The 14761-nt window shown below is 57.6% G+C and overlaps 4 protein-coding genes across 4 annotated transcripts; all 4 read left to right on the top strand.

Moving 5' to 3' along the window:
* Nucleotides 1-406: 406 nt before the first annotated feature.
* Nucleotides 407-2035, top strand: LBRM_20_4120 (phosphate-repressible phosphate permease; the record flags this gene model as incomplete). The annotated part of the gene is made up of 1 exon (XM_001564642.1): nt 407-2035. One exon carries the CDS (start codon nt 407-409, stop codon nt 2033-2035), a length of 1629 nt encoding a protein of 542 aa, XP_001564692.1.
* A 1910-nt stretch (nt 2036-3945) lies between these two features.
* Nucleotides 3946-4785, top strand: DOT1 (putative histone-lysine N-methyltransferase; the record flags this gene model as incomplete). Its single annotated transcript, XM_001564641.1, has 1 exon — nt 3946-4785. One exon carries the CDS (start codon nt 3946-3948, stop codon nt 4783-4785), a length of 840 nt encoding a protein of 279 aa, XP_001564691.1.
* Nucleotides 4786-5779: 994 nt separating this feature from the next.
* On the top strand, nt 5780-7012 carry LBRM_20_4100 (conserved hypothetical protein; the record flags this gene model as incomplete). Its single annotated transcript, XM_001564640.1, has 1 exon — nt 5780-7012. One exon carries the CDS (start codon nt 5780-5782, stop codon nt 7010-7012), a length of 1233 nt encoding a protein of 410 aa, XP_001564690.1.
* A 681-nt stretch (nt 7013-7693) lies between these two features.
* LBRM_20_4090 (DNA-directed RNA polymerase polypeptide) lies at nt 7694-11071 on the top strand (the record flags this gene model as incomplete). Its single annotated transcript, XM_001564639.1, has 1 exon — nt 7694-11071. The coding sequence occupies one exon, from the start codon at nt 7694-7696 to the stop codon at nt 11069-11071; it is 3378 nt and encodes a 1125-aa protein (XP_001564689.1).
* Between the last annotated feature and the right edge of the window lie 3690 nt (nt 11072-14761).

Below are 14761 nucleotides of genomic sequence, written 5' to 3'. Positions count from 1 at the left end.
CTACTGAAACTGCACGGCCTCTTTTCTCTTCTCTTCTTGGCAACGCACTTTTCGTGTGTTTTCTCGTCGTTCGCTCTTTCAGCGTGCACTTGTGACACCATCGTTCGTGAAGAAGACGTACACCGCCTTTTTCCCCGGTGCTGCCTCAACTTGCCCTTACTGCCGCCCTCCAAAAGACCCCACAACGCAGCGGAGGAGGCCACCGCTGTCACACTGGCTGCACTTGGAGCTGTGGGCTTCTCTACTACAGCCAATCACCTTGCCAGCGGCCTGGGTGGGTGGAGGAGTGGGGGGGGGTGGCACCTCGAATCACTCTTTCACGCCGGCTCTCCGAGTGCGGACATTTCTTACGGGCTCCACCGTTGCTTCCCAGTTCTTCGCACACTCATGCATTTGGCAGTCGACCATGGCGCGGCCATTTTTCTGGATTGTGGTCGTCGGCGCCTTTGTATCGTTCCTGACCGGCGCAGGCGTTGGCATGAATGACCTTAGCAACGCCTTTGGGACCACCTACGGAGCGAAGGTTCTCACGCTGTCTCAAATTGTCCTTCTTGCATCGGTATGCGAATTCGTGGGTGCTGTGAGCCTGGGCAGTGCAGTGACAGCGACCATATCAGGAGGGATCGCCAAGCCCGCCGACTTCGAGGATCACCCTTACATATTTATGTACGGCATGCTGTGTGCCTGCGGTGCGGCCTTCTGCTGGCTTGTCATCGCAACGTGGCTGACGCTTCCGGTGTCCTCCACCCACAGCATCTGCGGAGGTGTCATAGGCTTTGCTCTGGTGTACGGCGGGGTTGACTCGGTGAGCTGGGCCGACAATCAAGACGAGTTCCCCTTCGTGAAGGGTGTAGTCCCGATCATCGCCTCGTGGTTTATTTCACCGCTCTTCACAGGCGTAGTGGCAGCCGTCATCTTCGGCTCTGTTCGCTGGTTTGTACTTCGGCATGCAAACTCCGTGCAGCGAGCCATTCTGACACTTCCCATCATCGTCGCCATCACATTTTTCCTCGAGTCCTTCTTTGTCCTCTTCAAGGGTGCTCAGAGTCGCCTGCACTGGGATGTGGACCATGCGGCGTGGGTGGCCATGTGGATTGCCACTGTCTCTGGCGGGCTTTCTTGTGGCTTTGTCCCGCTGCTGAAATGGCGTGTAGAGCGGATGGAACAGCGGGTGGAGGTGCTGGTCCAGCAGCATGTCTCCACACCAGACAATGTCGAGAACGAGATGGAGCTCCATCGCTGTGTTGACGAGCTACCAACTGATTGTGGCTGGACAGAACAGCGTGAAGCTGTGGAACCCGCGTGCACCGCGCCAGTGTCATCGCCACTGCCATCATGGCCACCGGCTTCCTCGTGCGCCCCGGCACAGAGCCGCTGCAGTCATGATAACTACGACAAGACAGAGACCGCCCCTGGAGCGGTCCTGCGCAAAGACGCTGGTATTGAGGACAATGCCACTCTTTCGCTACGCGAGCTGCACACCGTCACGGCTAGTGGACTGGAAGTGCAGCTGTACAACACCCAAGCGGAAATGGTGTACCGCTACTTACAGGTCTTTACTGCCATCTGCGCATCTTTTGCGCATGGGGCCAGTGATGTCAGCAATGCTGTCGGTCCGCTCGCCGCAATCAACTCTGTGTACCAGACCGGGTCGATACAGGCAACATCGTTGATTCCTGTATGGGTTTTGTGTTTGGGCGGTGCTGGTCTTGTAGTCGGCTTGTCAACCTTTGGTGTTCGCCTCATGCGGCTCCTTGGCGAGCAGATCACCGTCATCACACCTAGCCGAGGCTTCTCGGCGGAGTTGTCTGCTGCATTGGTGGTGTCCTTTGCTTCTTGCTATGGAATCCCTGTGTCATCCACGCACTGCATTACGGGCGCTGTTATTGGGATTAGTATGATGGATGTTGGCGTTCTCAACGTTCGCTGGATGATGGTGCTCAAGATGTACGGCGGGTGGGTCTTTACTATGGTGTTCACGGCGCTGATGTCTGCCGTCTTCTTCGCTCAAGGCATTAATGCACCTTCTCGATGACATGTTGAGTGCTCTCAGGGGACGAGTGGAGAGAGTGGGAACGGAAACACGCCTACGGACTGCACATCGAATTCACTTTTGAGTTGCATGTGAGGAGTCCCCGCTTCCGATTTTGGTGGACAATTTTCACCCTTGCATCGGTGGACGAGCACATCTGCTTTTCCCTCAACCACTGACACCGCTCTCCTTTTCGCAATGGCGTTGCTTTTTTCTTTCTTGCTTGCACCCCGATGACGGTGGACGCCACAGGGTGGCATCCAGGGCTCAGCATCCCCCCTCTCTCTGTGGGGAAGCCAGGCAGCCCCCCTCTCCCCCCTCCCTGTCAATGCTGCACCGCTTCTGGCGGTGACGAGGGGGGGGGCAAGTGCCGGCGACGTGGGTGAGGTCAGAGCGATGTGTGTGTGTGTGGCGCTGCTGATGCCGGCGGTCAGGCACTGGGTGGCGCTGCGTTGGCAGGGCCTGCGACAGTGAGCGTGTTTATGCTATAAATATGATGGGCAGAGAGTCATGGTGGCTCGAGCGCATCTCACCTGGCCCTCACTCCCTACTGGTGGGAGGAGCCTGCGTGCCGCCCCGAGGGGGAATGCACCACGGAGTGGCCGCGCCATGATGGGGGCGGCTGCCGGTAGAGTATGAGGCAGAGGCCCTGCTCCGGTGACTGCGTCGGTGCATTGCTGCAACCCGTGTGTATCCGTGCTTCTCAGGACGCGATGGGCCTGTTGACGGGCCGGGGATAGAGTGGAGGGGGGAGGGGGCTCCTGTTGTGGAGTGTGAACAGGTTGAGGGCAAAACATATATAAAAAGTGTAGCACTGGTGTTGGTGCATGTGCCCGCATCTGCTGCCCGCTCTCGCTGCCGTTTCTCTCCGTTGCATCTTTTTTTTCCTTTCTTTCTGCTACTCGGTAAATGCCGAGCATTTTCGTTGCGCTGTAGCCTGCCTGCCTCTCTTTGTGTGTGTGTGTGTGTGTGAAGGGGCGGGGGAAGCAGAGATGAGTTGAGCCAAGAAAGAAGACGGATGCCACTGGCCGTATTGTTGGCGGCGGTAGGATTACTCCCCTTTGTTTGCTGCTCCCGTTAGCGGCCCCTCCCCTCCCCTCTGCCCTCCACATTTCCTCTGGTTCCCTCTTTTTTTGTTTAGTTCTGCTCTCTCGCTGTAGACTTGATGTGCGCACGCCTCTCTTTGGTTGCTTTTCGTCTCTTCCCATACTTGCCTCTCTCGGTCTAGCCGAGCCTCTTCGTGTCCTGCGAGCACGCTGACACCCCCTCCCCCCATTCACACACCTATGTTCGTCTCATCTTTCGATGAGATCGACACACAGAATGATCTCCATCACACGAGTAAAAGTGGTGGGGGGAGGGTGGACGAGGTGGCTTGACTGCTTTGCCTCCGCACGCAACACATCTCTCTTGACCACGAGGCCTGTCTTCCTTCTCTTGTTTACCTCCCCCTTACTCCTCGCTACTCCCATTTCTTTTACCTTCTTCCTCTCCCCCTTCGACTGTCGGCCATCAGAGGAATAAGGCGCATATAATATGCGCCCTATTCCTCTCTCTTGACTCAAACGACGTGGCAGTGATCAGCCTTCTTTCACGTCGGACTGTTGCCATCCCACTAACAGTACCGGTGCGTTGGCACGGGGTGTTGCGTCCCGTTTGCGTCGGTCCTGTCTTGCGTGGCGACTCGGTGGCGCAAAGCCGACACGCGCCTGTGTTGTGTTCATGTCTTTGAAGAATACGTCAAACATGGTGGACCCTCTGCGTGCTGTACAGTGACCCTCTCCGCCTCTGCTCGCCAGCGCTCCTCCATCACCTTGTGTCTCGTTTCTTCTTTCACGTACCCCACTTTCCTTGCACGTTTGATCAAATACTACGCTGCAGGGCATCGCTTCTCTGTACATTTGCATTTTTCAATGCACAAACGTCTGCGCCGTGTCGACGATGCGGTTTCTCAGCCGGTAAAGGCTGCAAAGCTGGGAGGCGGGCAGGAGCTCCTCTCTTTTACTGTCGAAGTTGGTGACGGGACACCGCGCAGCCCGTATCGCCTTCCGCTGCGAACGAAGCCGAACGCCTCCCGCTGTCTTCACTGCCCGACCCACACGTGCTACTGCGTGTGGTTTGGCGAGCAGCTGGAGCACTGCTACGCGTCTCTCGCATTGAAGCGGGAGACGGAGCGCATCAAGAAGCGCGAGCTGTGCGCCAAGTCTATCTTGCCACCTTTTGTCACTCGACTCATTCGCATTGCCAACGTGGCGACCGCGGAGACGTTTTATGATTTAGGCTGCGGAAACGGCAGCGTGCTTTTCCAGGTGGCCGCCTTGACAGGTGCGCGGTGTGTTGGGGTGGAGATCAACCCCCACAACGCCCAGCTTGCAAAGGATGCGTGGGCGTTTCTTCGACCCATCTTCGAGGCAAGGTTCAAGCGCCAACTGACAGTGGAGATTGTCTGCGCTGACTTCTGCACTCTCCTATGCGATGCGGCGTACTTTCCTACGCCGTGCGTCATTTGGGCGGCAAATCTTCTGCTGCCCAAGTCAGTGAATCACTACCTCTCGGAGCGGCTGCGCAGCGTGCCGCGTGGGACGCGCATAATGTGCTTCGAGGATATGTACCCGCACTCCCGCTCACTGTCTCGCTTGCGGGACCCTGACGCGTTCGAGAAGTTTGACATGCTCGACTACGAGTGGCAGCCGGACAGCGTTGAGTGGTGCTCCCAGACTGGCCGGTTTTTCTTGTATCTGAAGCGCACTTGACGTTCCTGTGTTGTTTCTGCGTGTATCTGTGCCGGAAGCTGAACTGCACTCTGGGGTGTTGTCCTCTGTGCGTCTGCTCTTCCTGCTGCGCGCATTCTTCGTGTTTGCCGCTCTTGCTGATAGATGGCGGGAAGCGAGCAATATGTTTGTACAACTGTCGTGCGCTTGTGCGGTGATGCCACTGAAAGAAACATGTGAGGCTACAAGGGGCGCATGCCGACCAGTTTCATCTGGTCCCTGCCACGCGACGCCTACTCATTGTGTCTCTCCTTCGATTCACTCTTTGTTTTCCTTACACCGAGGCAAATTACTTGTACGCTTTCCTCCTTAAGGTCTCCGGATTAACCACGACGCTCGCACATCCACACAATGCGCTGTAGTCCGCACGCTTCTGTCTGTGAGTTTGTGGCCGGCGGGGCTTTCTTTCCCCCCTGTTCTCATGCTGCGATGTGCACACCTGATCGCGTCCTCTTTTGAGCAGAAGCGGATGCCTCTTCATGCAGAGAGACGTCATCCCTCCCCCTTCCCCCGAGAAGGCCTGTAGCGAGAAGGGCTGATGTGGTGTGCCAACACGTGTCACTGCTTGTGGTGGCGCGTGCAGCCGGAGATGATGGGGGCTTCCTCCTCCTCCTGTTCCTAATGCGGTTCCCTGAACTGACCCTTCATCGAACAGCGCCCGGTACGCCTGACGCTGCGTATAGTTACGGCTGACAACCGTGCGTCTTGCCGTGACGCGTGTTCTTCACTGTGAGGGCATCGCTCATAACCCACGAAAAGCCTGGACTCGAGTCGATCCCTCTCGCTGGACGTCGCCGCGTGTTTCATCTGTGCTGCGCCCTCTCACATCTCTTCGAAGAAGCACACTAAAGTATCCCCTTTCCTTTTCTTCGTGTTCCTCCCTTGTCTCTCTATTTTTTTTTTCTTCAAACTTGTGAGTGTCAGTAACACGAACCGAAAGTGACCCCGCAACTGATTCTGTGGCAGTGTCTGTGTCATGCTGTTTCTTGCGCGCGATGGCATGCGTGGCCAGTTGGTCGATGTGGAGACGCCGATGGTGCTGCGCAGCTACGCGATTGGTGAGGTGGCGAGAAACGCCTTGGCTTACTCCCCCATTAGTCAAGCGGTCATAGCGCACCAGACACGCAACTGTGCTCTTTTTCTTTCTGCAGCGACGCAGCAGCCTCTTCAGCGCAGCTTCACGCCGGAACTGGTCACCTGCTGTGCAGTCACTCGGTGTGGCACTTTCCTAGTTGCAGGCACAGTGAATGGCACCATCCTTCTGTGGAACCTGCAGTCTGGCGAACTCATCAAGAGCTACAAGGGCCACCTGCGTGCGGTGCACTGTGCTGCGATCTCAGCCGATGACTCCCTCGTCGCGACTGTGTCCGAGGACTCGGTGTGCAAGGTATGGAATCTGGCAACACTGGCCTCACTTCGAATGCGCGAGATCGTGCCAAGGTGCGTCTTCACCGGCCACTCACTCGCCGTCACCTGCTGCACTTTCCTCCACCACTCAAATGTGCTTCTCACCGGCTCCCGAGACCGCACCTGTCGTCTTGTGGATCCCCACACAGGAGAGCAGTTCCGCTGCATCACTGTCGGTGATGCTGTCACCGCGATCACTGCGAGTCTTGACGATGCCTCAATCGTCGCTGGCACACAAAAGGGATTCTTGTTCTTCAGCGAGCTTTACGAGCCTTCCGCCGGGCTTGCCATCGAGCCAGAGAGAACTGGTGAACACCTAGAGACGATCTTGCGACCACCCAGCGCAGATGGCCATAACTCTCCGATTATTTTTCTGAAGTGCCTGTCGTCCACGCCGTCGCTCGTGCTCACCGCCAGTGAAGGTGGCGCCGTTCTGTCGTTCGATATCCAAAGCGGGCGGCTCATAAAGGAGTGCGTCAGCCCCCAAAAGGGCCGGCTGCTGGGCTGTTGCGTGGTTCCGCGAGCTGCCCTGCTTGTAAGAGGGGCATGTGCGCCGCTGGAGAAGAACCCTGTCGATCCATCGCGAGGCAACTATCACGTCACTCAGTGCGCTCTCGCGATGCGCCAAGTCAAACGTGGCGAGAAGCGGAATCGAGATGGCTGTGCAGTGCGACTTGGGCCAGATGACGAGGCGGATGCTAATGCTCTAGCAGAGGTTCGTGCTAAGGTAAAGGAGCTGTGCGATCTTCGTGCGCAGCTCGAGCGCCGACTACGCAAGCTTTCTGCTGAGAAACGCCACTGAGAAGGCATTTGGTAAACCTGTGAGCGGTGTCTGTCGCTAGCATCCTGTCGTGGGGCGGAATGTGTTGTTATGCTCGTTCTGCCGTTACCTGTCCGTCTTCTTGTGACGCTCTCGTTGGGCGAGGCCGTCGTTTGCGCCTTTCCCGTGTAAACTCGTGTAACGCAGGTGAAAGCCTCTTGGCGCTTTGCTCCACAGATGCGATCACGTGAAATCAACCGAAAAAGAACACAAAGACTACCGCGTGGGAAGCTGTTGCGTGCTGAACACCCCTCGAAGGGCAGTGCTACCCTGAAGAGTGGTACTCGGACTGCAGTGCACCAACGAAGTCCTTCCCCACGCTCTCCAGCCGGGCAGTGCTTGTACTTCAAGCTGAAACGGAGAGTGCTGCCCTAAACTACCAATCAGGCACTCGATGTGCAGCTGTCAACACCTGTGACAAATACTACGTCAAACGTGTCAACAACGCCTCGTTTGCGGCGGCACCGTCCTTCTCTCCCCCCACCGTGTTCTGTGCACCTTCTTGCGCTTCCCCTGCTTTCCCTCTCTCTTTCGGTGTCTCCTCGACTTCTTTATGTCTTTCACGCGCCGCACGACGTTGTGTGTGTGTGTGTGCAGTTTCATTAATCGAATAAGAACGCCAAGGGGCTCGCCGACGTTGTGGTGTTCACCGCTGCGCACACCATGGCAGGCTTCGGCGAGGAGTACCAGCGGAAGAAGCTGGAGATGCTCCCCGCTCTCATGGCTATGCGGGGTATTCTGAATCACCACATCGCCTCCTTCGACCACTTAATCGAGGTGGAGCTGCAGCGCATCCTGTTAAACGAATCCAACGTCGAAATCAAGAGCGTCGTCGACCCCGACTTTCTGATTCGCTACCAAAACATCCGCGTCTGCCGTCCGCAGGAGATTGTCGGCAAAGGCCACATACCAAAGTTTGTGACGCCGCAGGAGTGCCGCATTCGGGATATGACCTACCGTGGCGACATGATTGTGGATGTTCAGTACACAAGCCGCGACCGCTCGCGGGCGATGCTGGTTGAGAAAGACGTAAAGATCGGGACTATTCCCATTATGCTCAAATCAAAGTGCTGCAACCTGTACCGCAAAACACGCGAGGAGCTGGTGAGCATGCGCGAGTGCCCACTTGACCCCGGTGGCTACTTTATTATTAAAGGCGTGGAAAAGGTGTGCCTTGTTCAGGAGCAACAGAGCAAGAACCGCGTCATCATCGAGGCAGATGAGCACGGCAACATCTCGGCCCACGTGCAGAGCAAGACCCACTACTCCATCTCCAAGTGTGCCGTTACATTCAAAAAAGGCAGTATCGTGCTGACGCATCGCTCGTTCACCGAGGATATCCCAATCATCGTCGTGCTTAAGGCGCTCGGCTTGGAGAATGATCAGCACATCACCCAGTGCATCGGTACCTCGCCAGCGTTTCAGAAGATCCTCTTTCCCTGCTTTGAGGAGGCGCGTGGGTTGAACATATTCACGCAAAACGATGCCCTGCAGTACATCGGTGAGAAGCGGAAGGAGACGGTGTGGGAGGTCGAGGAGACGCAGCAGCGGCAGGTTAACAGGTCCAAGGCCGACAAGGCGGCTGAGTTCCTCGCCAATGTGCTGCTCTGCCACATTCGGGAGTCCCAGATGCAGAAGGACTGGAACTTTCGCCACAAGGCGTTCTATGTTTGTTTCATGGTACGTGGCATGATCGAGGCCAGCTTCGACGCCTCCCTGCTTGATGAGCGCGACTTCTACGGTAACAAGCGATTCGAGACAACCGGCACACTGATGGCCCTCTTGTTTGAAGACTTACTGAAGCAGTTCAACCGCGTTGTCAAGACGGCGATGGATCAGCAGCTGTCCAAAAGAGACTCCACTCGGCCCTTCAACGTGAAGCAGCTGATGGAAAGCAAGATGGAGGTAATTCAGAACGGCATGCGCATGGCGATCAGCAGTGGGAGATGGGACTTGAAGCGCTTTAACATGAACCGGCAGGGCATCACGCAGGTGCTATCGAGACTCTCGTACATTGCCTGCCTCGGCATGATGACGAGGTTGGCGTCCTCGTTTGAGAAGACACGCAAGGTAAGTGGTCCGCGCTCGCTGCAACCGAGTCAGTGGGGGATGGTGTGCCCCTGCGATACACCAGAGGGCGAGAGCTGCGGTCTGGTGAAGAACTTTGCCACGCTTAGCCAGGTCACCTTGGACATGAATGACCACTACGTGCGCGCCTCTGCCCACTCACTTGGCGTGGAGGAGATTGACACGGTGACGCCGACGGACTTCCTGCAGTACTACAGCGTTTTCCTCAACGGCACCCTCATTGGCATCCATCGCTACCCTAACCGACTCTGTGCCGGCATTCGCGCTCTCCGGCGCTCCGGCCGTCTTCACCCGCACGTGTCCATCTCAATGCAGCCGCGGCAGCGCACAGTCCAGATCGGCAGTGATGGCGGTCGTATTGTTCGCTTGCTTATCATCGTGCGCGGTGGGAAGCCGGCCGTCACCTCCGCCCACCTCGATCGCCTGCGCGACCGCCTGTGCACCCACAACGACTTCCTGGCGGAGGGACTAATCGAGTACGTTGACGTGAATGAATCGAATGACTGCCTCATTGCCGTCTACCCTGCCGACATCGGGCCGTACACAACCCATCTCGAAGTAGAGCCGCTGTCGCTCCTCGGCGTGGTTGCCGGCATCATTCCTTACCCGCACCACAACCAGTCCGCCCGCAACACGTTCCAGTCTGCCATGGGAAAGCAGGCTCTCGGCACTGTGGCGCTGAATCAATATATACGCGCCGACACGGTACTTCTTCTCGGTGCCTACCCCCAGAGACCACTGTGCCGCACAAGGGCCATGTCGCTGACACACTACGAAAAGCTCGGCGCCGGCATCAACGCCATGGTGTGCGTCATGAGCTACAGCGGGTACGATATTGAAGATGCGCAGGTGTACAACAAGTCCTCCCTGGATCGCGGATACGGCCGCTGCGTGGTGCTGCGCAAGCACGAGGTGGACTTGGAAAAGTACGCGGGAGGTGAGTTCGATGTGATTTTGCCGCCGGAGAAGAATAGCGGCAGCGGCAAGTTCAAAGCCCTCAACCCCGACGGCGTTGCCAGCAAAGGTGCCTTTGTGCAACAGTACGACGTCCTCGTAAACAAGTTCACCCCGGTTGCCGGCGGTGATCCGCGGCCCGCGCCGCTGGTGTACAAGTATCCGCAACTGGCGGTGGTTGACCACGTCATCATCTCCCCTCCTGGCGACTACGACAGGTCGCTCGACGTCGATCAGAAAATTAAGGTCATCACGCGGGAGGTTCGGCCACCAGAGCCGGGTGACAAATTCTCATCACGTCATGGACAGAAGGGCGTCGTCGGCCTCATCGTGAACGGGGTGGATATGCCGTTCAACGAGCGTGGCATGTGCCCCGATATGATCATGAATCCACACGGATTCCCCAGTCGTATGACGGTTGGCAAGTTGCTCGAACTGGTTTGCTCAAAGGCAGCAGCGCTCAGAGGGTCGATGGGTGACGGCACTGCGTTTGGCGGGGACTCTGCCGACAGCATCAGCCGGCAGCTTCTCTCTTTCGGCTACAACTACCACGGAAAAGACGTTTTTTACTCTGGCATAACAGGGGAGTTAATGCAGGGTTACGTCTTTTTCGGACCCATCTACTACCAGCGCCTCAAGCACATGGTCACAGACAAAATGCACGCGCGTTCGACCGGGCCACGCTCGATGCTGACTCGTCAGCCAACCGAGGGTCGGTCTCGCAGTGGTGGTCTGCGCGTTGGTGAGATGGAGCGTGACTGCATGGTTGGCTATGGAGCGTCCAGCCTCCTCAACGAGCGACTCCTCATCAGCTCCGACCTGTTCACGGCAGACATCTGCCACGTGTGCGGCAACCTCGGCTACAACAATCGGTGCACGTACTGCAAAACAAAGGGCACCACCTCTAAGGTCAACATGCCCTATGCCTTCAAGCTACTTATCCAAGAGCTGCAGGGCATGGGTGTGAGCCTTCGCCTCACCATGGACTCCCCGACGTAGAGGCCACACTGAATGGCAACTTGCACCTTGTTTTCAGGTCTCGTCGTTTAATGAACACAATAGCGACGGATATCACTCATCCAGCAATGTATTGCATTCGCAAGGGTTCTCACGGAGCCTCAGCAACGGCTCTCACGACAACGGTGCCGCTTCCCCACACACACACACCCAGCGAAAGGAGCTCTTGCTGGCTTGTGAGGTCCATAAGCGACACGATAGGTTCGCTGCCGCTCTTGAAGCAGAGGGCTTACGGCGATTCGTAGTTTGCCCCGTCGTCTTCTCTGCTCCCCTGCCTCGGCCTTTTTTTTTCACACTCACATACGTCTTCTCTTTATCCCGCCAATCTTACCGTTTCTCCTTTGATTGCCGCACCTGGCAGACCACCTCTGACCCTCTTTTTCCTTTCCACACGTCCTTCCCTCCGCACAAAGAGACACAGTCACCAACTGTGGCCACAGGCAAGTGCTTTGGTGATGCCTAGGGCAGCCCCCCCAAATGGACCGAAAAAAGGTGCGGCATGACAACAGCTGCCGCATAGCGCTCTGTTGTTCTGTGAAGTGCATCTGAAAACACGGTCTCTCTCTCTCTCTCTATAAAGGAAAACGCCGCGTGCAGAAGGGCTGCGGGGAGCACGTTGCCCGCTCCACTAAGGCGTACACGGAGTACGCGAGCAGGAAGGTGCGAGGACACTCTCTGTCTATCGAGTTGTGGCCCCCTTTCTCTCAGCTGTGCGAGTCACGGAGGAGGGGTGGGTGGGGGGGGGGGCGAAAAGCCCAGTATTTTTCTGCCTTCTTCCTACACGTCAAGATACGATATAGTGACATCCATAATGTGCACCTTCTACTCGAGCCACTCCTATATGGCTATAACATTATCCCCGTGGTATCGCATACTACACTGCACCCTTTCCTCGTGCTTTAGCATTCAGCGACGTTTCATTCTCGCTTTCGAGGTAGTATTACCTTTTCCTCTGCATTCCGTTCCAGTCAGCGTGCCTCACTGTGGCTTCCCGGTTTGTTAGGCTGCAAGCATAGCGACCAGTTAATTCACCCGGTGGAATCCAGCAGATGGCACTATTTACACGGACTGCGCAGCAAGAGGACCCCGACGAGTAAGGGCAAATACCCCCGCGATGGTGCAAGAATGTGCCACCACATGTTGTGCGCGCAGCACGGTATGTTTGCGCGTTTTCTCCCAGAAAAAGATGTTGGGGCTCTGCTCGTCCAGACTCCCGACAACGTTACTCCCGTTGCCGCTAGCAGTACGCCGTTCGGTGCCGGCCGAAAGGTCTGCTCGAAGGGTTAATGAGACCCGCGAACTGGACGAAGAAGCGCGGCGATTTGCTCCCCCAAAGTCAAGGAATTCAAAAAAGCGCATCCGACTGGCAGGAGCGCCAGCAATATACCTCACGGTCTTTCATTCATTTACCTCTCTCACTACCCTGCCGTGCGAAGCGACGGTTAGGGTGAGGCCTCGACACCACGGAAGGCCCAGTTGCCCCCAGCTTAGGGTGTGCTGCGGCGTAGCATCGCCCATCCGGGTGGGATCGTGGAGTTATGGAGAAGAGGCCAAACGGACAGCCGCGAGAGAGCCGGATAGATCGAATGCAGCTGAGGTTCCCAGCGAGGTGCTCTCAAGGAATGCGCCGTGGAGAAGGGCGCCTACCACCTCACGCGTGTCTAGTGGCCTTTTGCCGTGGCAGGGAAAGCTAGGGTGCCGCATTCCGTGAGGATGCGGAACGATGTCCAGGAAAGCTGGAGTGCAGCCTCTTACGGCCAAGCAGTGAATGAGGGAGAGCACTGCAAAACGGGCTCCAGAAAACCTTCCATGGGGAGCATTTTCTGCAGCTGCCGCAGGTGCAGTGTCCCCCGGACGCGTGATGCTCCTGACGTAACAGACAGGGCATATGGTCTGTCGTTTCGTCAACACGTTCGGTGGCGCAGAGTGCCGCCACAGCACCCCCTCCCCACCCGTAAACCGTTTACAAGAGTTGGGACTTGCAGCTTCACCAAGGGATGCACCGCACCGACCGCAGAGGTCCAAGGGGATGACTGTCACGTTCGAGCCCGCGCGCAATCCAGTTGGAGGGGGGATATATCAGTGTTCCCCTGCACAATGTGATGCGCACACCACCATTGCACTTCCCAGGGGATGATGATCACACACACACACACACACACACACACACACACACACACACACACACACACACACACACACGTGAATACATGCGTATTGGTCGGCATCGCAGCAAAGGTGGTGGGAGCGGTGCCTTGCGTGAAGCGAAGAGCCTGCCGGAGCTGGCCCAGCACGGATGGCTGCCACGACCCCCTGTGGCCTGCGAGACGCACCGTCACGGACGCTGCACACCCACTCGATAGCCTTTGAAGAGGGATTGCATCTGCTCCTTGGAGCAACGCCGGTTCTGCGGCAGTACAGGAGGGGGGGAGGGTAACGCGACGCCTGCAATACCGATTCCACGCCTGCAAGACAAAGGGTTCTCGGGGGATACGAAAACGGAGCTTGGGGGCGCCTAGTCCGCCTATACAGCGCAGCAGAGGAGCGGCAAGCGTCCTGGCACCTCCTGTGACGCTGGAGGCCAGGCATAACGAGGAGGAGTAACAGCACACGTAGGGGGCCCGGTGCTTGAAAGGTGCGCTCCCCTCTCAGTCGCTCACTGCAGAAGTGAACGCAGGAGCGTGGGGGGACGCGGAGCGCATGGTACCTGAAAACGCCCGAGGGTGGCACTGCACCCGCGATCGTTGAGTGCACCTTCAGAGTGGACACGGCACGTGCCACTCGCTAGCACGGGAGGGTGGGGAGAAGAGGGAGAAACGAGCAGCAAGAATAATCAATCAGGACTGGAAGAGGCGGAAGCGAGGCAGTGCAGAGGGGGCTTCCGGATCTCGCGCTTCGTCGATGCAATAGAGCGCCGCGTGTACCGGCATGGCGCCGCATAGAGACATTCGATTCGAGGAAAGAACGATACTGTGCAGCTTTGCGGATCCCGCAAGCGGCAGGGTGCTCTGCAGCTGCCCCCAGTGGCTGAAGTTGGCGAGCTCCAGCGCATATTGTAAACTTCTGTGTACCGGGTCAAAAGGGGGCGACGCTGTCCCCCACCCTTTGCCCTTGTCGAGGCTCAGGCGCTCTAGCGGTGAGCTGGTAGTCAAAAGCAACGATGCGGCACGCAGCACCCCTTGATGCGTGCGCCTAATCCGACCGCTGGGCCGCCTCCACAGGGGTGAGATCAGGCACAGCTCGGCACAGTGAAAGCAGAACACTTCCCCGGGCTCGGGGGGCGCGTGTCGAGTCTCTCCGAGGTGTATGCGCCAGCTTCCGTTACAAAGGTGGCACGCAGGTGCGTTGTACCTGCCAGTGGGGAAAGACAATGGAAGTGTTGCCATGGAAAACGAGAGTGCGCAAGTAGGGTGGCTCGTTGCGCCTATGCGTGCTGCTGGCGCCGCCCCGCTTGGCGTTTGCTTTGGGGGGCTGCGCCCCTCCGGGGAATGATGCAGGACCCCTGGGGGGGGGGGGGGAGCGCCAAGGGGAGCCCCGGCCCTTGGCGCGGGCGGGAGGGGGGTTGGGGCTTTTCGGGCCGGCGCCATGGGTGGGCGGTTCGCAGGGCCGGCGGCGTTGGGGGGGGGGGGGCCAGGGGCTTGCGCGCGTGCCCGAGCCGCGAGAAGAAAACGC

This window comes from Leishmania braziliensis (assembly GCF_000002845.2).
Source record: "Leishmania braziliensis MHOM/BR/75/M2904 contig, possible fusion of chromosomes 20 and 34".
In the NCBI taxonomy this organism is placed as follows: domain Eukaryota; phylum Euglenozoa; class Kinetoplastea; order Trypanosomatida; family Trypanosomatidae; genus Leishmania; species Leishmania braziliensis.
The sequence above is the reverse complement of the archived record's forward strand: the minus strand, read 5'-3'. Positions and strand labels throughout refer to the sequence as shown.